The 25901-nt window shown below is 45.0% G+C and overlaps 1 protein-coding gene across 3 annotated transcripts in view; it reads left to right on the forward strand.

Annotated features, from left to right (window-relative positions):
- The window catches only part of PAMR1 (peptidase domain containing associated with muscle regeneration 1), a 65467-nt gene extending 45538 nt beyond the window's left edge, over positions 1–19929 (forward strand). For all 3 annotated transcript variants that reach the window (XM_045194096.2, XM_024558839.3, XM_045194097.3), the window contains 5 exons: positions 10583–10795; positions 12579–12645; positions 15797–16029; positions 17288–17580; positions 18846–19929. In XM_045194096.2, the coding sequence (XP_045050031.2) occupies positions 10583–10795; positions 12579–12645; positions 15797–16029; positions 17288–17580; positions 18846–19382 (1343 nt within the window). In that variant the 3' untranslated portion in view covers positions 19383–19929. The remainder of the gene's footprint in view (positions 1–10582; positions 10796–12578; positions 12646–15796; positions 16030–17287; positions 17581–18845) is intronic.
- Positions 19930–25901: the final 5972 nt, after the last annotated feature.

The following is a 25901-nucleotide window of genomic DNA, read 5'->3' on the forward strand; positions in this document are numbered from 1 at the left end:
ATCAATGTGGGGACCAAATGTTTGATTATTTTCTATAAGATTTAGATTTTTATTCCTTCTAGGAAATTCAGCATGAGTTCAACTAAATCAATGAAGGAGACATCAGAAACCTTGTCTGTGGCACTTTACCTTTAGTTTCTGAACAAACCGTAATCATTTTTTTCCAGAGCAGTCTATCACCTAGAAAAACAAAAAATGAAAATTAAAAAGCTGTATTGTTTTTCTCATGGGTTTATCAATGAACTGAAAATATCTCCCTGAAGGTAACGCTTTCAAGATTAATAAGCATGCTAGGATTTTCCAAACTCTGAAATACATTTTTTTGATTTTTGCTTTTAAATAGCTTTAAAAGAACCAAAGTAAGTATTAGTGAGAACTCCATCTTTTATTTGTGAAGTACCAAATCTGATCAGGGAATCCACTTCGTAGCCACTGTTTTAGTGCTCTGTCCTCCTGTAGTCCTTGTGGAAAGACAGATGCCGCTTTGGGCAGATGAAGGACTGGAAGCAGAGGGTGCCAGCGACTGGTGCCCATCCAATTCAGAGCTGGAGGCTAGCATCTCCCATTTCCCATGCTGTTCACAGTCTCTCAGACGTGATTCTCACGACAGGGCTCGGTGAGACTTGATGTGATCACTTGTGGCGTCTGGTTGTACCATCGCGTCTCATTGTCAAGTCCTCTCTAAGGACTTGTCTCTTCTTTCCAAAGAAAATTATAATTATATGTGTATGCCTGTGAGTGGGAGAGGGATGGAAATAGATATTCTACTTAATTATAGAAGCAGTATATACTTGTAACATCTTACATCTCGCTAAGCAGTAGAGAGATGCAAGATAAAAAGAGAACATTGCTTTTCCGGACCAATCCTGGTTCCTATCAGTGAACGACTGAGTGGGCACCCTTCCAGACTTTTTTCTATGGCGTGCAAACATAATTTGTCTATGAATCATTATTTTAAACCATTGGGTCTCAACTGGGGGAAATTTTGTCCCCTACTCCCACTTGCAGGGGACCTTGGGCACTGTCCAGAAACATTGTTGGTGGTCCTGATTGCAGGGGAGGGTGCTACTGGCATTTTGCGTGGAAAGGCCAGGGGTGCTGCAGAGATCCTGCAATGCCCCGGGCAGCCCCCCCACCACCAAGAGTTCATCCAGTCCAAACGTCAGTTGTGCCACGGTTGGGAACCCCTGTTATAAACAAAAGTGGATTAAAGCACACGAACAATTTTTCGACTTGTTTTCAGGGCCTGTGTCATGGCTATTTTTTCCAGGTCAGTCCATGCTGGTCCACCTCACTTGAAAAAAATAATAGCTGCATATTCCGTTGTGTGGATGTAGGTACGGTCATATGTTCATCCAGCTCCTTAAGGTAAAGTTGTGACTGTGGTTAATTTTTCACTGTTGTGAAGAGGGCTGCAGTGAATGGCTGTCCTAACGTCTATTTCTTGACTCACATGTAGAGGTATTTTTGTAAGATAAATTCTAGATGCTGAGCTGTTAGTTCAGAGGATGTGGATATTTAAACACTTGAGAGCTGTTGCCAAAAGGCTCAGTGAAAAGTTTGACCAGTTTTTAGAATGAGCTGTTATTAACGCCAGTCCTCAAAATAAGAATCAGGACTTGGCATTTCAGAAACTGGGGTCAGACTGGACATGGATTGATTTTCAAAAGAATCCCGTGGGTCTGGGGGCAGATTTCTCCTTGGGACTTCCTGGGGTAGCAGATGAAAGATAAGAAACAATGTTCAGTTGGTGAGAGGGAGTGAGAGCCCCCAATACAATATTTAAGTGCTGCTGTGTTCAGGCTCCCCTTGTTTCCCAAGAAAGAACAACTTTCCCCTGCTCCCAGGTGACCTTCTCTGAGAGGAAAAAAAAAGGTCGGGGGAAGAGTGGCTCCCCCTTCAGCTTTGGGGCCAAGCCAGCCTCCTGCCAGCACCCTCAGTGACCCCAGCCTCCTTGGGCCACTATGTAAGAAACTGGGGCCCCCTTTTCCCTCTGAAGTTTCCTGTTTCTTTGTATGGGACACAAGGACAAAAATAAGTTCTTGAGTAAATGGTCAGAATCTTGTTTTGAAAAAGTGGAGAGTGAGGGATTCATTGCCCTGCTCCAATTTCCACGTTGCCTTTGTTCCTCTGGCCCAGTTGAAGATGCTGGGGTTCCCCCCTGCATCCTAATGAAGCGTGGTGAAATGGGCCACGTCCTGGGGCACAATGCTCACACTGCGGGCTCTGACGTGCCTTTGAACACAACAAATCAGCTTCCACCAATTAAAGAGAAATGGTGAAACTGGATTCATTCGGGTTTTGGAGGATCGGAAGGTTTCCCACTTGCCTATCCCAAGAGCTGGGAAGAAAAGAGCCCAGGATGAGAGACGCACTTTATACTTTAGCTTCAAAGGGGCGACCCATGCTTCTCATCAAAATAAGCTGTCAGGAACCTTGGGGTTTTCATGGAAACCCTAACACTGGTGCAGTGAGAATGTGCTGAGATCCACCCCTCCCCCACAATGAGTCACAGATAAATAATACGCTGGGAGTCTCGGTGGGTTTCATACGCATTGTTCTAGGGTCTCTCAGCTAAGGCGTTGTAGAAATAGAATTGACTACTGGCTTTTTGTTCTGGAGTCCCATCTTACCCTTAGTGTATGGAAGACAGGTGCACCTTTGCTTGTAGAGAGGTGGTACACTCCAGTGGGGGAAGAGCTTGGACCTGTGGTCAGAAAGACCTTGGTTTGACTCTGGGCCTGTGGTTTACTAGCCAGGTGACCTTGAACTAGTCATTTAACTCCCAAGAATCTCAGTTACCCCATTTATAATGTTCAGGAAAATAATGCCAAATACTCTCAGAATGTTGGTGGAGAAGGACGTGACCCACAGGAGGTACTGAGTTGAGTAATAGAAGCCATTATTTTTATTGCCACTCGGCCCATTATGGCCATTTAAAAAGTTTGGCAGAAAGCAGGGGATTCTCCAGGGAAGGGGTTAGGGCAACGGCACTAGTTTCTACAAACTACACGATTATGACACACTTTCCTCAGGGTTCCTTCCAGAGTTTAAGAAGGTTATTCCACACTTCCTAAGTTTCCTCTGTGAGCTGTTCTTCCCAAATCATCGCCAGACACAGCATTGCTACCATTGCACCTGCAAGAAGGATCTGGTTCTAAAAGGGGAGGTAGGCACTACCAATGTCATTGTCATAAAGGAATCCTGGATCCCAAGAGAGGACACCCATGTTGAGCATGATGGGTGGGGTACCTCTGTAGCCAGGACAGCCCAGCGAGGGGACTGTTAGAAAGGATAAATGGAATAATGGTAGGAAGAGCTGGCAACTCCAGAACGTGCTACCCAAGCATCATGTTGTATGGCCAGCCTTCATTCTTTTCTCAATTTTTTTTTAAGTAGTCACTCATTGAGCATATGGTGGGCTGTATGTCAGTGCCCTAGTGGTCATAGAGGAGACTGGGACTCCAGAGCATCATTTACATATTTTATTAGAGGGACATGGCCAAAAAGAGAATGAGCAATGTGGATTGTGAGGTTGTGGTGGGGATAGGGATAACTCCTGGAAAATCCATGGTTGTTACCCACCAGTAATTGATGACTCAGAGACTTCAGGGACCGGAGGAGCCCCAGGAAGATCACCAGCTAGTGGACAGCTAATCTCTTACACACCGCCTTCCACCTGAGCCTCCTATCTACTCTCCCTTCCTAACATGGAAATGAATCTCTGACATCCTTCTTGGTGTATTTAGAGGGATGCCATCCCATTTGAACAGGAAAAGTTGTCATTAAGTGCAGTAGAAGCTCTGGTTATTAAGGTGTTTGTTTTTATAATTCAAGGGAAACTTCCTTTTCATTTGGATCATTCCTTGTTGGGTGAACCTGAGTCTACATAGACCAAGCAACATGGTAGCATTAACTCTGCTGGACTCCATGGGCCTGTGGCCTCTTACCTAAAGAATTGCTACATCTCATTCAAGGAAGATGCTTGGGGGTCGGCATACAAAGGGTGCATTTTGCTAGTCGGCAACTGTTTCAGTTGTGACAGCATTCCAGCCAAATAATAAGAGGACAGGCAATCAACTCTCCTGCCCTACTGTCTCCAAGAGCTGGGGGATGGAGCTCCCATCAGTGCGGAAAGGGCTAGGCCCACCATTCTGTTATTAACAATGTGCTTCCACTTGCCTGCTGCTTGTCAAGTCCCTCTTAGCTTTTTCTTTGGTGGATGAGGTCACTGAGGCAGGACTTAATGCAGGAGGCAGATTTTATTTTGGTTCTAGATTAAGAGCTAATCCATTATTACTAGAATGGGCTGTACGCCCACCAAGGGAAGAGGGTGCGAAGAGTAGAATGTAAGTAAAGCACAATTAACTTTTGATGGAAATAAACATCCCTGCCACCAGGGACCCTAAGTCTGACTCCGGCCCCTTGACAAAGGCTAAGGAGCCCCCATTTTCCTTAAAGGCTCCTGCCTGGTGGGGCATTTGCTCCTTGCCCCTCACCCTGATTCAGAAGATAAAAGCTTCCTCTTTGTAAAACTTAAAAGCATTTCTGTCAGCCAAATATTAAAAACAACAGCAATTGGAGTTATTATTATCTCTGTTCTCACTATCGCCAGGCTCGGTGCTTTGTGTGACATTGTCTTGTTTAATTATCACAACGTCCCCAGGGGTGAGGTACTGTTATCCTCTCTGCTTTACAGATTCATCCAGCCAAAGCTTTTGAGTGTCTGTTAGGTACCAGAAGAAATAAGGCAGGCCTATACGGTATTGATATTTTTTCTCCTACTTGGCAGACCCAAAAACCAATTCCAATCTTGGCTCCTGAAGCATGGAGGAGAATGTCACATGCCAAATAGTTCCCAGCAACAACTTCCGCTAGTAAGGCCTTCAGTGATGGTGATGGTGAGAATTACTAACCTCTTAGGACTCCAATGTGCTTGGCAGCTCAGGACTCTTCCGAAAGGTCATTGTCTTTATTCCCAAGGCCAGAGAGAGCAGAAGTGCTCAGTGTGGGCTGTTTTCATGGTGAGCATTTCTTGTATTTTGAAGGTTGACTGTGAATACCATGGGGATATTTCCCAGTAGTTTTGTGTTATTACCCACCCCCCCACACCCCCCGAGCTCACTCAGAAACCTTCTGAGATTTGAGGGCACCCCAAGAAGGCTGTAACCAAGCAGATCTACTAGGTAAAGGACAGCGAAATTTCTAGCAGTTACCTAGGTTGTCATCTCTACCAAATGAAGATGTGATGGGGTGATTTTGAACCAAAGTAAAATGACTGGGGGTTTCTGTCTCTTAGGCACAGGTAGTTTCAGTTGTTCAATTAACTAGGCCATCCAAACACCGGAAAAGCGGTATCCGAAAGGCACAGTGAACCGGGGGCCAAGGACAATACCGATTAAGATCAAATTGCTAACTGTGAGCCTCAGCCTCCAAATTGCTGCCGGATGAATAAATAGCAGTGTGTGCAATCCAGGCATAATTTCTCATGGATACTGTCTCTTTGACGCCCGCTGAGGGCTGGATAACAGCAGGGGGCAGAATGCCATCGGCTGGAAAGGGATAAAAAGGGTTTTCAGTGGAGATTACATCACCAGTTGCTGTCATTATTCCTGGTTGGGGAAGACCCTTGTGGGAGTAAAAGATAATTGGATTTGGTCCAGAGGCACCAAACTCAAATGGAAACTGAACGGGAAGAAATGAGGAAGAGAGAAAGCCCTTCCTGGGGTTTGGTCTCATGATAAATCAGGTTCATGGAATGAACAAAGCCCCAGTGAGTAAGTTAATGCCTTTTCCAAACTCGACGGAAATTCTGTCACAATTTGTTTCCTTGATCTGGGTGATGAGTGAGAGTGGGTGGACACCGAGAGCATGTGAAGAATTGAGAGTCACATGCCTCCCGCTCCCAGCTTCCAGCCAGCTAGATAGTGGGGCAATGAGTTTTGTTGACTCGATCTGTTTTCTTTGCTCACATTCTCAGATAATCTTATAGCTCTGACTGCAGCTCCTATTAAAGAGATATAGTACTCTGACTTCATTTTTCCCCCTCTGGTGTCTCTCTGGGTACCATAAATGTTTCACTAGTATAAAATTTTAGAAAAGAAATGTATGTTTTTAGTGCAACTTTGTAAATGACATCAAACTATTTCTCAAAGCAAGCAGGTATAAATAACAGTAATTAAAGGAGAACAAAATAATTTCGGAGCACGGCAAGAATGAGCAAACAAGAATACTAGACAGGATGAGAGAGTTAAATTGAGCTTCAAATTTTGCACTAGATGAAGTGGTCAGCCTCAAATATTTCTGATTCAGAGCTTCCTGGCAGCAAAGGCAAAAAGAGAAGTGCTTTAGATGCTTTAGGTACTAATTGTGTATTGAAGGAACATGAACACAACAAGTTCATTTGGAAATGCAAATATTATCCATTTTATTATAACTCCTTTCCTCTCCTTGTCTAAAATGGGTTGCTGGAAAAATGTTTTCTACTTCAGTTTTGTAAATAACAAATATTTAGTCTGATTTTATAACAAATATTTCTAAAAACTGGATCCTTTCACCTTCCCTGAAAAGAAAAAAAGGCTTCATTATGCTTACACCACTACTGTGCATGCTGCCCCACTGGCCCCAACCCTACGCTCCAGCAACTCCGCCAAAGGGCTCTTTGTACCTCTCAGAGCCCACTGGCTCATGTATGTGGGCAGGCTGGAGGCGCTGAGGAGTTATTGTTTATTCATCATTTTTCAATAACAGGTTGATGACTGTTGGTAGCTAATAACTCATATCCCTTGCTCCTTGAGTAGGATGACTCTGTGGCAGGTTCTATACTGTCTCCCAGAGTTTCCCAAAGGCACTGAACTTCAGTTGCCTCCTGTGATAACTTCCTTGTTAGTGTGAACTTGCCTGTCTTCCTTTCCCTACACAATGTTTGGTCTGTCCTGGGATATGCACCTAAAAAAACTACCTGCACTCAAACCTCATATCCCAGCCTGCTTCTGGGGGAACCCAACCCTCAGCCACTCCATGCAAGTAGTGCTTTGAGGAGCTAACTTAATGGAGGGCTAGAGCTCAGGTTCGCTAGATCACCATTGGGTTGCATCTTTAAAATATTACCTAAGCCCTTGATCAATGCTGAATAATTTCTATTTCAGGGTTGCATTGTCTGAAGGGTGCTCAAAATATGATTTTCTGTATTATCGATTAAAAAATCCAGTGTTAGATCAAAGAATTGATATCTCACACACCACACACACACACACACAAGCACACACACTCTTCTCTGTGCATAAGAGCCAGCCCAATTCTTTGCAGGGTGGGGCGGTAGAAGTGAGTGGAGACTCCAGTGCTGTTTATGGAGAGAGGCTCCAATGTCTCCCAAAGGACTTGGACTCTTCCGAGGGACTCAGTCCAACTTTGCCATCGAGCATTTTTCAGACAGGGGTTAGAATGTGGCTGCTCCTGTCACAGGGAAGGGTCACTGGGCCTTTGCTAACCATCTCATATTTCGTAATTGTGCCCTTGACGGACTGGTCACACTGCATTAACTTCAACATGTGCCCTGGTTAAGCAGTAATCTCTGCGTCCACAGCGCTGTCCAGTACCACAGGGAGAACACAAATGTGATGAAACAGGGAGCTCGGAGTCTAACAGATCTCCAGTGGTTCTTCTTAGCAGGGACACCTAAATTAGGCCTGGTTCCAGGCTCCCTCCTGCAGATCAAGAGGTTTTCTTTCAGAAAACACAGCAGGCTAAGTGGTATCAACCCAGCTCTATCGATTGTACCTGATGAAATCTTTGTTGCAACTCAGACTATAGTTAACTGCCGGGGTTGGGTGATATTTTCTGAGATGCCCTCTCCATTTAAATTCATTTAAGGCCCCATGATTATCTTTACTTTATTCCTTGGTTAGGGTCCTAAGTTCTGGTGTAATTTTAGAAGTACATTTAAGGAAGGCACTAATCACTTAGGATGATTGATGCTAATGAAAAAAAATACATTTACATGTACACAACATCTGTATGTACTCCCCTGATGACTTGGGGAATAAATAATTGGACGGAACGCCCAATCCATATTTTTATAAGCACTTAAGTGAAGCTCAGGAGAACTTTGAGATGTCTCAAGGCTTAACCGTCATCATTTCTATTTCTGGATTTAAACTGAAAATTTCTGTGTTAACATTACAGAAAAAACATCTGTCAATGCCTTATCCTTCTGGGCACAGAGATGCTCTCATTAAATATAAGGTACAAGAAAATCAGTGAAATCAGTAGCTCACAACATTTCATAGTCTTTCTCTATAGAAGCACAGGCTGGACTTCCAAAAGGCAAAGCAGTGACCAGATTCTTTGGTTCCTGGGGGCTTTTGTAGATCTTGTCTCCAAATGTAAGCTGACAGCTTTGAGAATGAAGCAAAAGGAAAAGACAAGGGCTCATAGGAGTCTGGTATATCCAGTTAACATTCTAGATTCATTTAGAAAAAGATATTTTGTAACCGAGGGCATTGTTGGTGGGCAGTGATATAATGGAAGAAGAGGTCTGTTATCTTGCCACTGCTGGCAGCTGCCCCCTGAGTTTGTGGCCATTCGGGGGAGAGTGAGGTGAGTCCACCCCCGGGGTTAGGGATGAAGAGTGTAGACTTCCTTTTGCCACATTCAATATAATTGACCTGACTCAAGGGCACAGAAAAAGTGATATTTGTGGGCAGTGAAGGGCCACTTTTCCTAAAAATGCCTGCACATTTCCCCGACATGCTCCCGGATGTCTCCATCATCATGTGGTTTTCTTGTCAGTGTTCCAGACCTGGTCATCTCAGCTACCTTGCACTGAGCATGAATCTTAGTGTACCAGTCAGCTAGGAGAGCAAAGGATATACTAACTTTACTTGATTTAAATCTAATTCTAGGGCCCATAGTTCAGAATCATAAGAAATTCAGTCTCAGTCATTGTTGGGGCCTCCTCTGTGTCCCAGGGTTGTACAAAGTCCATGGCTTTACTCAGACTGCAGCAAATCATTAGGGAGAATCCGCTGATGGTGGATTCTAAGTCCACACTGTGTAGCCTGGTGAAGTCCATTGTTTCAGAGCTCTGGATCCCTACAGGTAGAACAGCTCTCCTTGTGTGCAGCTGGCCTGGAGCCTGAGCGTATCTGTGGAGGCCAGGGGCCCTCTGATGAGCTCCAGCCTCTCTAGTTGCCCGATGACCTGGGTTAAGGTTCGTTTCCTGCAAATAGATTCTGATTCAAGCGTTTGGGTCCAAGTGATTTATTAAGGGAAGTACTCCTAGGACCAACCAGTACGGCACTTGGGGAAGCAAGAGAGGAAAGAAGAAGAAATCAAGCAAGAGAGACTTCAGCTGAACTCCCAGCCTCAGCCCAATCCTATGGGGGTGCTGGGGAGTTAAATAACACCCAGAGGAACAGGAGTTGGACTTCAGTACTTTCACATCCATCAGTCATTGGCTATGACAACGTGCCTGGTGAGCGAGGGGATAAAAATGCAGGCAATTTTCAGCTCTTCATGTGAACGACATGGTGCCCACACCTGAGGGCTGGCTCGCAGCAATAAAGCTCACACGTAGAAGTCGAGTCGGTAAAAGGATACGAAGGGACTTGGGTGCAGCGTGCCGAAAGCATGACTGCATTGAATGGAGACTGTTTTATACGAGCGAGTCTGTGTCTTCGAAGAAATGATTAAAGAGAGACTAGGAAGGCTAATAGAGTGATTGGTACCCAAAGTCAGGAATTAAAGGTTGGATTCTTCAGGGAACTTGCTCTGTGTCCTCAGGCAAGTAGCATTCCGTATTGTGCTACAATCCATTTGAGAAAAATATGTTTGTTATCCATCCAATAGAATATTTTCAGGATATATCTAATATCCTGTTCAGTGCTCAAAACAGCTGGTGATGCTATTTAAGTAGCTGTCCATCATGAATTAGAGAACAGAAATACCTTTGTAATGAATATTGGCCAGTGTTTAGATGCAACGTTATATTTGCACATCAAGAGAAATTTGTTGTATCTCTGAATTAATATTGTGTTCTAGTACTTTTAACAATTACTTTCAACACATTTATATTCCTGAAGATGAAATATAAAATCTAAATTCATTTTATATGTGCACTCTTATTTTTAATCAGTTCTACTTTCTGGGCACAACAAAAATAAGAAATAGTCTAGTTTAATTGCCCAAGCTTTAGGGAACAAAGGAGATAATACAGAAACACTAAAAAATAAGAACCCTTGTATGCTGGTCATAAAATCTAGGTGAAATGTTTATTTTGTCCAGGCCTGCCCAGCTCCCACACTTTGAGAAAGAAGAGAACATGAGCCAGATGTGGTGTCAAATTTCTTTACCTAGAGAATGAAATATTTTTTCATTTAAGAATAAATCATTTAAAAAGGGAATGATATGACTAATACATGCATTTTTTATTTTAAGTTTTCTCTTGGTAATTCCATTGAGTGCCACTGTTTGCAGGCTCCATATCACTGCCTTTTCCATTCAATGAAACATGAAAAGACCCAATTCTAAAATGCAATGCTTCAGACTTTTAAACTCTCCTTTTCTTTTATTCTCTCTCTAGTCGTTGAAGAAAGAAACTGCTCGGACCCAGGGGGCCCCGTCAGTGGGTACAAGAAAATCACAGGAGGCCCTGGGCTCATCAGCGGGCGCTATGCAAAAATTGGCACTGTCGTCTCCTTCTTTTGTAACAGCTCCTATGTTCTTAGTGGCAATGAAAACAGAACGTGCCAGCAGAATGGAGAGTGGTCAGGGAAGCAGCCCATCTGCATCAAAGGTAACCACAAATATTTCTGAAGTCTATTGAAATAGAGATAGAGGTGCTGGACCTTTTGGTAGCTCCCATACATGTTTTTGAGCCCATGGAAAAAGTACCTTTCTCTCTTAAGTTCTCACTGGAACGATACGTTTATTAATCTTAGGTTGGAAACCATCCCTGAAACCATTTGCTTCTGTTTTGCACTGCCCCAAACCCGCTCATCCTAATCACAACATCCCAATGTGATCAAGGAAAGTGATGTAGTTATCAGAGCAGTTTAGGGAAGATGGCGGAGCTGAGTTTTCATATGCAAACCCAAGGGTGGGATTGAAGCAATCAACACGCATTTTTATAGCTACGTTTATGTACTCTCTGTGTCACATAAATTTGTGCAGGAAATAAAAGGACAAAATAGACACATCATTGCTGCCTGCCTAGGTGGACAGAGTTTTGAGATGTTAAAATGTTTAAAAACGTCTTTAAAAAACAGGAAACCCTTGAACACTCAAGGCAGAGCTCTAGGAAGAGAGGAGTAGTGTACGTTCAGAGAAAGGAGTGATCCTATTACCAGAAGCATGGGCAACTTCACGAAGCAGGTAGGGCTGGAGCCAGTCTGGGAGGCCGAGGAGGATTTGCCGAGGTGAAGAGGGGCTGGGACGACAGTCCAGTCAGAAGACCAAGGAGAGGAAGAGAGGTGTAGGCAGAAGGGAAAGAATCATGTCAAGTCGAAGTGAGGCAGTCTGAGAATCTGGGAGGTAAGTGAATAAAAAGGTGGTTTGGGACAAGAAGAAATGGGATGCTCTATGGAGAAGTCTGGCCCTTACCCTCTGGCAGTGGGGAAGTGCGGTTTCTCACTATTTGCTCCAGGTCAACAACCCCTCTCTTTGGGGGGCAGGTCACAATTATCTGGTTGTTTCCAGAGAAGAAAAGCGTGTCCTTGGCCTAGATTATCCGGATAATTGCCTCAATCCTCCACTTTCCCTTCTGGGTATTTATCCACAACACTAATCATGAGAAAGGGAATGAAAGGGAATGGTTTATGAAAGGAATAAATCACTTTAGACTTTAGCCAGAAGCGACTTTCATCCCCACCAGCACAAAGTCTGATTCTTGATTTCGTTTAGTATGGAAGTGGTGTTACATATGTCCTTGGAGATGTCTGTCAACTCTTCTCTTGCAAGTTGTTAATACAACTAAAGTGCTCTAGGTTGCTAATTAGATGAATGTTGGCTGCTTGATTGAGAAAGTGGGATGGGTAGGATTTATTTTTACTTGTAAAGAAAAAATAAAAGACTTCAAAATGAAATGGGCTTTGAGTTGCCTTCAAATGATTGTTAGGAGCTTTAGTTGCAGAGAATGAACTTGGAGGAATCGGTTACCCGAGACTTACTGATTGACTGCTGTCTGCTTTTAAATGAGAACCTGTGATTCCCTCTGTTAGGCTAGATTTCAGAACCTTCACTTCAACTTTTTATTCCATTTTTTACCAAGTTTGCTAATACCGTTGATGTGTTGGGTAGTCCTAGTCTATTAGCTGCCATTGCTCCAAAAAACACGGGTGGAGCAGCACTGGGCAACTGTGCCCCTGGGCTCTTCAGAGGCAGTGTCCATGTGGCTGAAAGGCAGCGTGCTCTTTTGCTAAAGGAGCCGCCCATGCTTGGCTGACACGCCTCACACCTCGGAGAGCCTGGAGAATGTGCGCCCGGTGTCCAGGAAGGGTGGCCAGGTATGAATCTGAACTGAATGATGCGAACGGTTCAAATGGAAAAGAACTGATCCAGCATTGCCTCTTGTTTCCTAGCCTGCCGAGAACCAAAGATCTCCGACCTGGTGAGACGGAGAGTTCTTCCAATGCAGGTTCAGTCAAGGTGAGGTGGACACACCTGAACTCCGCTTTAAAGGTGAAGGTGAAAGAACATTCCCTTCCCACCCCTTTTCCTGCTTGTGTTTGGCCAGTCAGCCTGGGGTTTCTTAGGGACACTCGGTGCTGACTGTCCATGAAAGAATAGGGCATGTTAGATGGCTTATTAAAAAGCTGCCTTTAGCCAAGAGGTAGCAGCTGTTGGAAGATGTACAGATTTCTCTGGATCGTGGGAAAGTAGGTGGCTGGTGGGAAGCAAGACTTTAAGATGATCTTTGATGAACTTGATTTCAGTACTTTACTCCTCCTGAGATTTCTATGTATTTATTATGGCAGCTTCTAGGGAGATGGCATTCCTGCCAGATTCAGCCAGCTGTGGCTCAGGAAGATGTTCTTGGTAGTAACCAACCAGGTGAGGCAGGCTGGTGGAGCCCAGGAGCTAGAGATAAATCCCCAGCCCTGAGGAGGGCTGTGAGCCCTCAGGTACACCCTCCCAGCCTTACTCCCGGACAGACAGAGGGGGCCACCCTGTGGGGACAGGATAGACCCATTTCTAGTTCTCCTTCCCTTGTTATGTAGGAGATACTTTTCTCATCTCATCTCCCAGCATTCTCTCCTCTCTCACTTCTCCACTCCAGCCGCACAGACCACCTTGCTTGTCCTGTATCCCTCCAAGCACAGTTCTGCTACAGAAACTTCTGTCTGGATACTGCTGCCACTGAATTGGAATGAGGCTTAGTGCCGTGCTTCCTTCAGTTCTCTGCTCAGTTTTTACCTAGGAGAGAGACCTTCCCTGATGTCTTTCAAAAAGTAGCAACCTCACCTCCTCCACCCTGACTGCTGAGCTGACTTCTTTACCCAGCGCGCTCTGGCCTTTACTATGCTTCACCTTGTAGCATCCTGTAGGCTAAGACATCTTAGCCTGTTGTCTTACATACAGTTTTTTGAATAATTTGTTCCATCTTCTCCCAACCCCACCAAAAAATGTAAAAGTTACTGTGCAAGAACATTATTTTTGCTCATGCTAAAGTTCCAGCGTCTGCCCCATAGTGAGCACCTGATAAATACTGGTTGAATGACTGCATTGAATGGACAAACAAGGGTTCGAGACCTGGTTTATCTCTCTTTAGTGCTGGGTATTCTTGGGCAAGTTCCTGAACTTGCTGAGCTTTTCGTTTCCTCTTTTGGAAAATAAGGATAATCATAATCTGTCTCTGGGGACTGTTGTAAGGATTAAATGCAACACTAACTCTGAGTGTTTGTGATGTGCCCATTGCTCTTCTGAGTGCTTTGTATGTATTAGCTTATTTAATGCTCACTACAGCCTCTGAAGTAGGTCTTCTTATTATTATTGTTTTATTACAGATCTTATTATCATTTTTATTACCTATGGGTGAACTGAGGCTCAGATAAATTAGTAACTTGTCCAAAGTCACACTGCTAGGAGAAATGGCAAGGCCAGGATGCAAATCCAGGGTTTTGAGGGTCTGAAGTCTTCAGGGTCTGCTCCCTGATGTACTAACCTTTAAGTCTTTGTAAAGGCCTTAGCAAAATACCTTACCCTTATGAACACCTGTCAGTAATAGCTATTGCTTTTGGAAATAGTAACAAATATCCTCTTTGATTAAAATCCTGGAACTGGCCCCGCAAATGACCCGAAATGTCCTTCCATCAGGATATTCATCAGTCTCTCACCCTTCCTCCGGCTGTTTCGTTCCATTTCTGTCTTTCCCTTCTCACGCAAGGCCTTTCCTCGGGAGTGGCAGAGGAATCCAAATGCCACCCCCTTTTCTGATCTTGTGATTCACCTGGGCTGGGCTCTCACTAAGTGGGAGAAGCCTGATACACCTGTTCTTCCCAAGGAGACATCTTACAAAGGAGGCCTGGAGCTGTTAAAAAGACCCCCGGCCTTGCATTTTAAAGTAATTGTTAGTGGGAGGTTAGGTGCCAGGGTGCCAGCTGTTGCATGTAGATGAGGAAGTGAACCTAAAACTTGGTTTTAAGGATCTTTCTGGAAGACAGGCTGCTGGAGCGGGGATATGCCTAGCTCCAGCAGCCTTACCGAGGATCCCCAAAGACAGTGTAGACCTTCAACAGATGGGCCAAAAGATGAGCTTGTTAGCAAGTCCAGAAGCTCCAAACTGCAGACCTGGTTCGGAACATGAGCTGAAGATTTGTTGGATGACATCAGTGTGGATGGAATATTTGCTCTGAGCAAAGCACTGTAGAGACACACGAAATAGGTTGCTTAAGATGATACCACCCTGGTGCGGCAGAGGCACCAGGGTGGGAATCACGCCTGCTCAGTGCTGCCTTGGGTACCATCTGGGCTTCCTGTGCGCCCTCAGGCACTCCCACTTACCTTTCTGGGCTTCCTTCCTCCATTCATTAAACAGGATGAGAACACTGGTTCCTGAAGGAATTCTAACTTTTCAGTTAACAGTTATTATGCACCAATATAAAGTGAACACAAGCTGCATGATGTGCGAACATCTCCCCTGAGAATCCCTGAGTGGTCTCTGGGGGCTTCAACTTCAGGGCTCATTTGAAAAATCTTTTGGCATTTACACACAACACTCCATATTTTTCCCAGTCAATGTGCCCTGAGAGAAAGTTCTATTCTCTGAGGTGTGCTAATTATATCATCTAATTGCTAAATCAAACTACTGTATCAACACAGTTTAGTTCAAGTCAATCTCTGATATTGCCCCATTATGATAATGGTTAGAAAAAAAGACGCCTGGATTTCTTTCATTCAAATTAACTTCCTTTCCTGTTTAATTTCACAATTAATTTGTGTGTGTGTGTGTGTGTGTGCATGTATAGTGTTCCTTTGGATAGCAGCTATTATGTCAGATATTATCCTCTTTGGTTAAGATCCTAGGCAGCTGGAGACATGCCAGAAATGGAAATGGAGAATAAAAGGAGGTTGAAGTGTGCACGATAATTTGCTCAATGGAACAGGTGGAGTATGTGTGTGTGTATGAGAGAGAGAGAGGGGTGAGGGGAGAGAGGAAGGGAGAAAGAGAGACAGAGAATAAGATATCCATTGTTTTCTTCTTTAACCAAACATCTACATGGGGACTGGCCTGGAGCTAAAAAGGCCGTGATGACTGTCTTGCTTTGCTGTCTCTCTCGGCCCACGTGCCCCGATGCAGGGAGACACCATTACACCAGCTGTACTCATCAGCCTTCAGCAAGCAGAAACTGCAGGGTGCCCCTACCAAGAAGCCAGTCCTTCCCTTTGGAGACCTGCCCACTGGGTACCAGCACCTGCACACCCAGCTCCAGTATGAGTGCATCTCGCCGTTCTACCGCCGTCTGGGCAGCAGCCGGAGGACGTGTCTGAGAACCGGGAAGTGGAGTGGGCGAGCCCCCTCCTGCATCCCTAGTGAGTCCAGGCTTATCCTCAGCTGCAGCAGCTTACAGCCAACATGGCTGCCTACCAAAAGTCATTAACCCTTTTTTGGGGGAAAATTCCTTGCCCAAAGGAATGGTAATCCAATACTTTCTCTAGCTTGGTGATGTCTGAAATGCCACAGTTAGAGAGCTTCCTTCCTTTGGCTTAAATGTATTACCCAGCAGAAATTAACTCATTAAATCTTAGATAATTTTGGTGGGGAGGATGACATACTTTCTTGTGGATAATTCTATTCAATTTACTTGGAGAAAAGGGAGAACATAGTCATTGAACACCAGGTGGGGGAGGGGTTAAAGGTGCCAGGTAGCTTCTAGTCATGTCACCTTTGTTGCTCTGCCTGAAGACTGTTACCCAGTTTTCACCCTCATTATCCAATGGTATAATGAGGGCATTGTTATTAGGGTAATTATGTAATGAGGTATTAATTGAAGGTTATTATGATGATTACCGAGTTAATACATGGAAGCGTCTGGAATAGGGTCTTGCACATACTAAGCTACCTTCCCCATCCTTGTAATCAAGGGAAAGCAGTTTGGCTTAGTTCATGGTGGTCATCTTTATAATGATAGTCATAATAATATTTTGAGTGTAACTGTTTTTGTACATCATCTCACCCTATGAGATGATTGCTATTCCTCTATTCATTTTGCAAGCAAGAAGTCTGAAGCTGTAAGAAATTAGGCAGCTTGCCCAGTAAGTCCCTGGGATTGGAGGCCTCCAAGTTTAACTCTAGACTCCATAGCCAACGCAATCAAGGTGATTGATTAACACTTAATGAAGTGAAAAGAAAAACAGGTTACCCTGCATTTTTGCCATGTATAATGTGCACCCATGTTTTTGGCCCAAACTTTCAGGAAAAAAATCTCTCATTTTAGTTTTTTAATTCAATTTTTTATTTATATATAAAAATGATCATATTCCAGGGTATTATTTTGCATATGGATATCGTTATTGCTTTCTAGAGTTACAGTTTTAACACATAAGCATGAATGAAAGAATTTAAAACATTTGTATAGATATAGAATCAGTACTACCCATGTATAATGCACATCCTTATTTTTCCCTCAAAAATTTGGGCAAAAACTTGTGCACTATACACAGCAAAACATGGTAGATGCTTAGTGGACATGACATACCAGTGAGCTTGTGCTGTCTTGGTTGTGTGACATATTCCCCTCTGGATGGGAAGGTCTGAGTTGATCTTACTGAGCCAGTGCTTTCTCCATAGTCTGTGGGAAAACCGAGAACGCCACTGCTCCGAAGACCCAGGGGCTGCGCTGGCCGTGGCAGGCGGCCATCTACAGAAGGGCCAGTGGGGCGCATGGAGGCAGCCTGCACCAGGAGGAGTGGTTCCTGGTCTGCAGCGGTGCCCTGGTGAATGAGCGCACCGTGGTGGTGGCTGCCCACTGCGTAACTGACCTGGGGAAGGTCATCATGGTGAAGACAGCAGACCTCAAGGTCGTCCTGGGAAAATTCTACCGGGATGACGACCGGGATGAGAAGACCATCCAGAGCTTGCGGGTGAGAGAGGGCTGCCGCATGGAAACTGGGTCTCTGGCTCAGCAAATGCCCAGCATCGGGACAGTAGTGACTGTGTCAGCCCTGTCACTTTAACATGTCAGCACCCAACACAGTGCCTGGCACATAGCAGGTCCCCACTGTTTCATATTGACACCTACAAGAAAGGGGGCATCTAGAAAGACTACAGTCTTTTTCCCTCCCCACAGTTGTTCTAAAAACAAGATAGCAACAAATAGCTCTCATTGTGGTCCTCAAAAGTGAATCACCTATTATTGTGTTCAGGGCACTGCACTAGGGAGGCTTTGAGGACACAGGGAAATGTTATCCAAGATATCCCTAATCAATTTAAAATATTCTTGTCTCTTTCCATGCCTGCCTCCTTCCCCCATCTCTTCTATCTACCTACCCTCCTGTCGATCCATCTATCCATCCACCCATCCATCCATCCATCCATCCATCCATTGTTGAGCTCACAGTATGCTATTCACTGGCAATGGATACAGAACTAAAAAAGGTGTGGTTTTTGCCCTGAAAGTCCACAGGCTGTCAGTGGGAAAGACAGAGTAGTGTATGGTGATTGCTTCAATTCAAGAGCAGCCCTGAGGAAACGCACCCAAATATAGGTGAAATAATAGAACATATACACAAAGTGTTACAAGGTATCACAGATGTAAGCTCCTAGAGGCCCCCAACAAAGAAAGTGATCAGCAAGGATTGGGACAGTCAGGGAAGACTTTGTGGAAAAGTCTTGTGGAACATTCTGTCTTACGGGGTTGAAGATAAATGAAATGTTTAGAGTGGACCAGGGATTGGAAATTGGGAGCCAGTAGGGGTTTGTGTTTAGATAGTGCTAACGTATCACTTTTAAATCAGTTATTCACCAACATTTAAAACTCAGGTTTCAGATGAAGATCTGGACTGTATTCCCTGGCAAAGTTAGAATGCTGGCTCCATTACTGCATGGCAGAGATCATCTGGAGCGAGGTGGCAATTGCCCACTTTAGACCGAGTGTACGCTCTCATTCTCCGCCACCTCTCCTGCCCACTCCACTTAGTTAACACCATCTGCCAAGCCCCAGCAGGCATTTCAGTTTGCAACCCTGGAAACAGAGCAGTTGCCTTCTGTGATGCCATAGCATAGTGTCTCCAAATAATGGCAGCTGTCTCAGACATTTTCTCCCGATAAGTCAGCCCTAGTGCTTGCCTGCTCTTGTCCACTGTGGAGTTGGCTGCTCACCATTGCTGTCCGTTCCTTGCATATGTAGATTTCTGCAATCATTCTGCACCCCAACTATGACCCCATCCTGCTGGATGCTGACATCGCCGTCCTGAAGCTCCTGGACAAGGCTCGCATCAGCACCCGCGTCCAGCCCATCTGCCTCGCGGCCACGCGGGACCTCAGCACCTCCTTCCAGGAGTCCCGCATCACCGTGGCTGGGTGGAACGTCCTGGCAGATGTGAGGAGCCCTGGCTTCAAGAACGACGTGCTGCGCTCAGGGGTGGTCAGGGTGGTGGACTCGCTGGCGTGTGAGGAGCAGCATGAAGACCACGGCATCCCAGTGAGCGTCACGGACAACATGTTCTGTGCCAGCCGGGACCCTGCCGCCCCTTCGGACATCTGCACAGCAGAGACCGGGGGCATCGGAGCTGTGTCCTTCCCGGGGCAGGCGTCCCCTGAGCCGCGCTGGCATCTGGCGGGGCTGGTCAGCTGGAGCTACGACAAAACATGCAGCCACGGCCTGTACACGGCCTTCACCAATGTGCTGCCTTTTAAGGACTGGATTGAGAGAAACATGAAATGAGCCTCAGGCCCACTGAGAAGCTTGTCTGTGTGTCTGTCCGTGCCTATGTTGCGTGCGGCAGTGTGGGCCTGGGGTGTGACTCTGCCCTTGAATTTGGCTGAGCCGGGGCTTCTGATTTCAAGGACAGATCTAGCGACAGGTGGGGAGAGCTCACTTTTCTGGTGGGCCCCTGCCTCCCTACTGCTTGGACCATTTGGAAAACACCTGCTTGCAAGAACTGAGTTTCTTCAAAAAACACTATGAATAGCAAAGAAAACATCCCCATTCAGCTGACCTGGTGGGCTTTCCCACCTGCCCTTCAGTGGTATAAATGTCACGGTCAGCTCCGGTCGAGAGAAGGCTGACAGGGAGGCCTGGGCTTCATGAGGTGTCTTCCAAGGCTCCAGCCAGACCAAGTTCCAAAGAGCTGCCCGCGGACAGTACAGGATGGCCGAGCCTGGGTGTGACATTGATGTTGGTGTTTGTGCCCACTGCCACAGTTCAGTGTGGCCCTGCCCCCTCCTCCTTTGTTGTACACATTTTAATAAAACACGGGTTGGCTTCTGACCTACAGAACGAGTGTGCTACGGCTTTGACTCCTTCATGCTGCTTCTCTCAGCTACGTGTCAGGGCCAACGGCTGCATGACAGCCCTTTAAAATAGATCCTAAAGGTGTAATTGCCAACAATGCATATGGGAGAGCTGGTGCCATCTTTTCAGTCCCAGCCCTTGGAGTTTGCGGGGTCATGGGTGGGGAGAGGAGGGGCATGGCTGCCATCAGATAGGTACAGAGGGAAATAGCAGGAATTAGATTATTTCTAGTGTTCCCTCCAGTTCTCATGCTCTAGGTCTGGCACAGACCCCTGTTTGAACCTCCATAAATCTTTGTGACATGTTTTCATAGCGTCTGAATTGGAGTCCCCTGTTTACTCCACTAGATTGAGATACACCAAGAAACTGTGGCCTCACTCTTTTCTATACCTTCAGTGATTTTCCCTTAAAGCCCCACCCCTGGCTCCCAATGGGCAGTGGAGATAAAGAATGAACTCAGTCATGCCCTGGCCAGGTGGTTCATTTGGTTGGAGCGTCATTTTGTACACCAAAAGGTTGCAGGTTCGATTCTAGGTCAAGGCACATGCCTGGGTTGTGGGTTTGACCCCTGGTGGGGGTGCATATGGGAGGCAACTGATCGATGTTTCTCTCTCACATCAATGTTTTTCTTTTTCTCTATCCCTTCCTCCCACTCTGAAATCAATAAACATATCCTCAGGTGAGGACTAAAAAAATAAATGAATAGAAAATAAATGACCTCAACCCCCCAATCCCTGAAATGATCTTTTCAGTAACATTCTTTTTGGGGGGACTCACGTCTTCATCTTTTCTCCCCTGCTCCCCTCACCAGCTTCTTCCTCTCCAAGCTGCTGCCCGGAGGCCTGTGTGACTTTCAGCACGGGGATAAAGTAGGACTCCCGAGTCCCTGCCACTCTTGGATGTGTGTGATGAGTCTTTCCCGTTCCTGTGTGTTTTGCTGACATTGACATTGGGTGCTAGGGTCTATAACTACTGCAACTCGTGCTGTGTTCTCTCTGCTTCCCTGGGGCTCAGCGGTCCTCCCTGCTGACTTGGTTGGCTTCTCCTCAGCTCTGGCTGGCACTGGTTCTCCCGAGATGTGGGGGTGACATCCCTTTGACCCTGGTTTGGATCACTCAGCCTCATCGCCACAGTGATGGCCTTCTCTGGCAGCTACCCAGACAGACTTCGGTGACCTCCTCTTCCTCCCTCGGGGGCCTATGGGAGCCTCTCGTTTTTGCCTGTACCCCATGAGGGCTGAGAAGCCAGGGTCAGTGCAGGGCACCGGGGAGACATTCACTTCCGGTAGGAACTTTATTCTTCCTCAACCTATCGGAGAAATTTGATCTCAAAATCTTTAGTCCTAAGACTGGAGGTCAGAACACATTTGTCTCCCAGTCTGCCTCTTCATCTCTGTGTCTTTATATAATTCTGCACCAGAAGAGAATTTCTGGTACTTTCTGTGTTTGTCAGGTGTTCTTGGAGCCCTGTATAAGTCACATTGTACTCCTTTTACTCCTTCCCCACATCCTTATGGCTAAATCCAGCAATTTTCAACCCTTTTCATCTCGTGGCAGACATAAACTACTAAAATTCTGTGGCACACTAAAAATGTATATATTTTTACCAATCTGACAAAAAATAGGTATAATTTTGATTCATTCATACTGAATGGTTATTGTTATGTTGGCTGTTGTCATTTTTTTAATTTGGCAATCTAAGGGAAAATAGGTCAGTGTTCCTGCCTAAATAGTCAGGTAGTGTATGTTTTAAAATTCTTGCAGCACACTGGTTGAAAATCACTGGCTTAACCTAATAGAAGTGTGTCAATTATCCATTTCTGAGTAATAAACGTCCAGCACTGAGTGGGTTAAAACAAGAAAAGTTCATTCTCTCCCAGTTTCAGTGGGTCAGGAGTTGGGGACCTGAGGTTGACGTGAGGTTGCAGTCACCTTAGGCCTTGATTGGAGCTGGAGCATTAGATTCTACCAATATTTATCAGGTTATTCCAAGGGTCTTTTTCTTTCTTTTTTTAACCCTAGAAAGTTGGATCTTGAGAGGCATAATGGAAGTCTGATCAAGGAGATCTAAGTTCAAATTCCTGTCTTTCAGCCTCTTTTCTACGTGGTCAGGGGCAAGACACCTAACAGTTTCATCATCTGTTAGGTGGGCATGGTAACGTCTGTCTTTTGTGGTCGCTGTGATGATTGAGAGAGATGTTGTGTGAAGCCTGGACACAGTACCTGGTGTATAGGTGCTGCCTAGATTACCCGGCAGGGGCAGGGCCGTGCAGCAGGGCACAGCGCCACCACACCTGCATCTGTAGGCACGTCTCACATGGGTGCCAAGCTCATCCTCCCCATTCTCTAACTCTCTCCTGACCCCTCCCCTGGACCACGTGCTCCCTACTTTCCCCACATACTATATTACAAGAGTCATATAGAATAAGGGATTACAATGACCACATACACTGTAGGCCCTGGGGAGACATCTGTGAGAGGCTGTTGCCTTTGCATCTGATGTTGAACCCAAAATCAACTGGTCCAGCAGTTGGGAAGGAAATCTGAATATGAAGTTGGCAGAGCAAGGACAAAGTGGAACCCCAAGGTCAAACGGGAACCCCAACCTCAGTGATGGGAGTGACCTGCAGGAGACCCCAGTAGTTACAGACCCCAGCACCCAATGTGGTTGCTGTGGTTCTGTTGATGATCAGTACTGTCACCGACTGCTAATACCAGTCAAGACCATCCTGAGACTGCGATGGATTGCGACTCAAAGAAGACCACTTTATATCTTGTTATGAATAGACAAAAGCAAGGTCACTATACAAAGCGCAAAAATACCAGATATTACCCTCTTCTGGTTAATACAAGTGACTGCTGCTTCTTGACCAAATACAGCTTTAATTTCCAACAATTCTTCCTTTCTCCAGATATGACCAAGATACCTGATTATAGAATTACCCCCTGCTTCGTATGCTTGGGCTGCTTCCTGACAGCATCCAATCCAGAGTAAAGCCCCACTTCTTAAACCCTCCAATCACCTAATAGAAGCCAAAATTCTACAATAGGTTCTTTCTAATACTCTCTTAATGAGACACCATGGTTCTTCTTGATATGTACATTTGCCTTCATTTCAAGAAGCAATAAATCCAAATTGTTCAATTTTAGATGTGTTTCTGGTGGTCTTTGGCTGGAGGACATTGAAAAAGTATGTATACACATATATGTATATAAATATATAGTTTTTATTATATGGTACATAAAATTTAAGTAAAGTCTATATGATTTAGGCAAGACTCTCACTTTCATTAGGAGTGGCCAGGTTTACACATTAAGTAGACTTTTAAGAATAACTGAGCAATCAACTCACACTGTATTCTCTTACAGCAACTCCAACAGGAATTGAGAAGAAGGGACCATCCAAGTAGGCCAGTGTTTTCAGTTAACTTGTCATTCATAGGATAGAACTTCAATTGAGGCGTTGGAGTGGTGGATAGGAAGGAAGTAGGATATTGTTAAGTAAAGAAAGACCTTGGAAAGTATGTAAGATTAAGCATGGAGGAAGATGGTTTGGAGAAGGGCCTATTGATTCCCAAGATGAACCCTTTATTAAAACAACAGTTCAAGTTGTCCAGTCAAGGCAAGGCCAGTAAAGGTGATGCCATTGGTGGTGGATCTCAAATGATAAGATTAATAATTTGACTTCTTATTACAAACATCAAGTTCACTTTGATGTCTCCAGGAGAGTGAAAGGATAGAAGCGGAATTCTAGAAAGGCCCATTAGGTTGGCTGTGCCAGACTGAGGCAGTGGTTAGAAGACCCAGCCTGAGCTCAAATCCCAGCTCTGTCACTAACACGCTGTCGCCTTGAGCATGACACTCAATCGCTCTCCTGCAGTTGCCTCTTCTGTAAACAGGAGTGAAATGGCCTGAGGATTCAGTGAGATAATACATATATGAGTTAAGTACGTAGTTAAGTGTGTAGACCAGCGTCTGACCCACTACACTCTATAAATATTGGCCACTATTATGGTGATGGTTGTCACTTTTCTCAGGACAAGGAGACTGGAGATCGGGAAATGAGTTATGTAAAACCTTATGAGGAGCAGAGGGAGGAAGAGAAGTTCTAGAATGCTGTTGAGTTCCAAGCATGTGGAAGAAATTTGGCCTTCCATGGAGTAGGGTTGGTAATATGGGCAGAAAGCAACGGGTCCTTGGTTTAGAGGAACCGAGAAGGCTGACAGCAAGGAGCAATAGGATTGTGTAAGTGGGAGTTATTTTGATAAATTTCTGAGACAAAATGCCACGGTGATGTTTTCTTACGTTTCCCATTTCTGTGTGTGCGCATGTATGTTGGGTGTTGTGTACCAGCTGGACTTACTAAAAGGCACCAGGCTCATCAAGACAAGCACAAAATTGCAGTCATCTTACCCTCTCCTTTTCTCCTTTCTGTAATACACATTGTCCTCCAGAGTTTCAGGTATGGCTTTTGACTATAAATCTTTATAGTTCTTTCGGATTTAAGAATTCTCATGCTGTCAAATGTGCCACCTACTCAAAACTTAATGAATGGGCATTCTCCATCTACCCTGTATATCAGGATATTAGTAAAAAAAAAAAAGCTCTTCCATCCTGAATCCAATCAAGCATTGTGATTTCATTGACTTTCTACTTGGCTATCATTTATTCATCAACAAAATATTTTACAGTGCTTACTGTGTGGCAAGGACCAAAATATTAAAGGTGGACAAAATAGGCTTGGTGCTGGCCCTCAGCCTCATTCTCCCAGATATACACACATAGTTGGAGGTCAGGATGAGCACTGGGGAGGAGAGTACAGCATGCTGTAAGACTGTACAGCAGGGGTAACTGATTTAATCTAGAAGCGACGAGGTGAACTGTTTGCTTCCCTGAGGGAGTGGTGGCCAAGGTGAGAAGGAGTTGACTGCCGGACAGAGAGTAGTCATTCCAGATGGAGAGATGAGCACGTGCAAAGATGCAGAGAGGGAGGGCTCCTGGCATATTTGGGGGATGTCTAGAAACCAGAAAGTTTGCAGTGAAAGTGTAAGGAGGGGAGCGGGGTGATATGAGGCTGCAAATGGACTCCCGTGGTGCACAGCCACTTGAGAAGCTGGGAGAGCAAGGGGAGAGGCCATGGCTAGGGCCCTACTGAATGTGTCAAATGCCATAAATTCCTGCATTTACACTAGGACTTATTGCTGAGGTCATCAGCTCATCAGGTATAGCCTTTGGCTTTGACTTAGGGTCTTTGTTGTTTCTAACCTGGACATGAATGAAGACCTTGAGTCTCACTGCACTCACACAGGGGCATGTAGTTCTAACAGAGAATTATCTGAAATGAGGATGAACTAAAAGAAAGCTGACGGCCAATGTAAGATGCAAAGAAGTGAGATACTTGTATCTTCACTCCTGTCTTATTTTTTCTTCTTTAGCATCCTGTGAAAATACTGAGTGAAATAGTTTGGATCCCTTGGGCTTGGAGAAGTTTATCTTTTCAGAGCTGTTGGAAAGATGAGTACATTTTGGAGTGGTTGGGTAGCAATTTGTGGTCTCTTTTTGCTTTTCTTGGCAGCAAGACTTGCTTTCCCTGGCAGGGCTTGGCCCGGATGTGCTGTTGAGGCCCAGCATTTTAAGGAGATGGCCTCAATGGCCGAGTTTGTTAGGGCTCACTTCCCATTTGTATTCCAATTCAACGAGTGGCTTGTGGGCTAGGTTTGATGGAAAGCTTTGTCAACAACAAGGAGAAAAAGTCAGATAAAAATAGGAAAGAGCTTTTTCAGGTAAAGAATAATATTGGAAGTTAAATTCTCAGAGGAAAAAAAAAGTGTTATATTCTCAAACTTATGGATTCTAGGAAAAGGTAGCTCCAAACCCAAGAGAAAGCATGTTATTCACCCTTACTGGGAAAGGGGACCAGCGTGTAACAAATCAAACAGTATCCAGGTGC

The sequence above is a fragment of the Desmodus rotundus genome, chromosome 5, assembly GCF_022682495.2.
Source record: "Desmodus rotundus isolate HL8 chromosome 5, HLdesRot8A.1, whole genome shotgun sequence".
Lineage (NCBI taxonomy): Eukaryota > Metazoa > Chordata > Mammalia > Chiroptera > Phyllostomidae > Desmodus > Desmodus rotundus.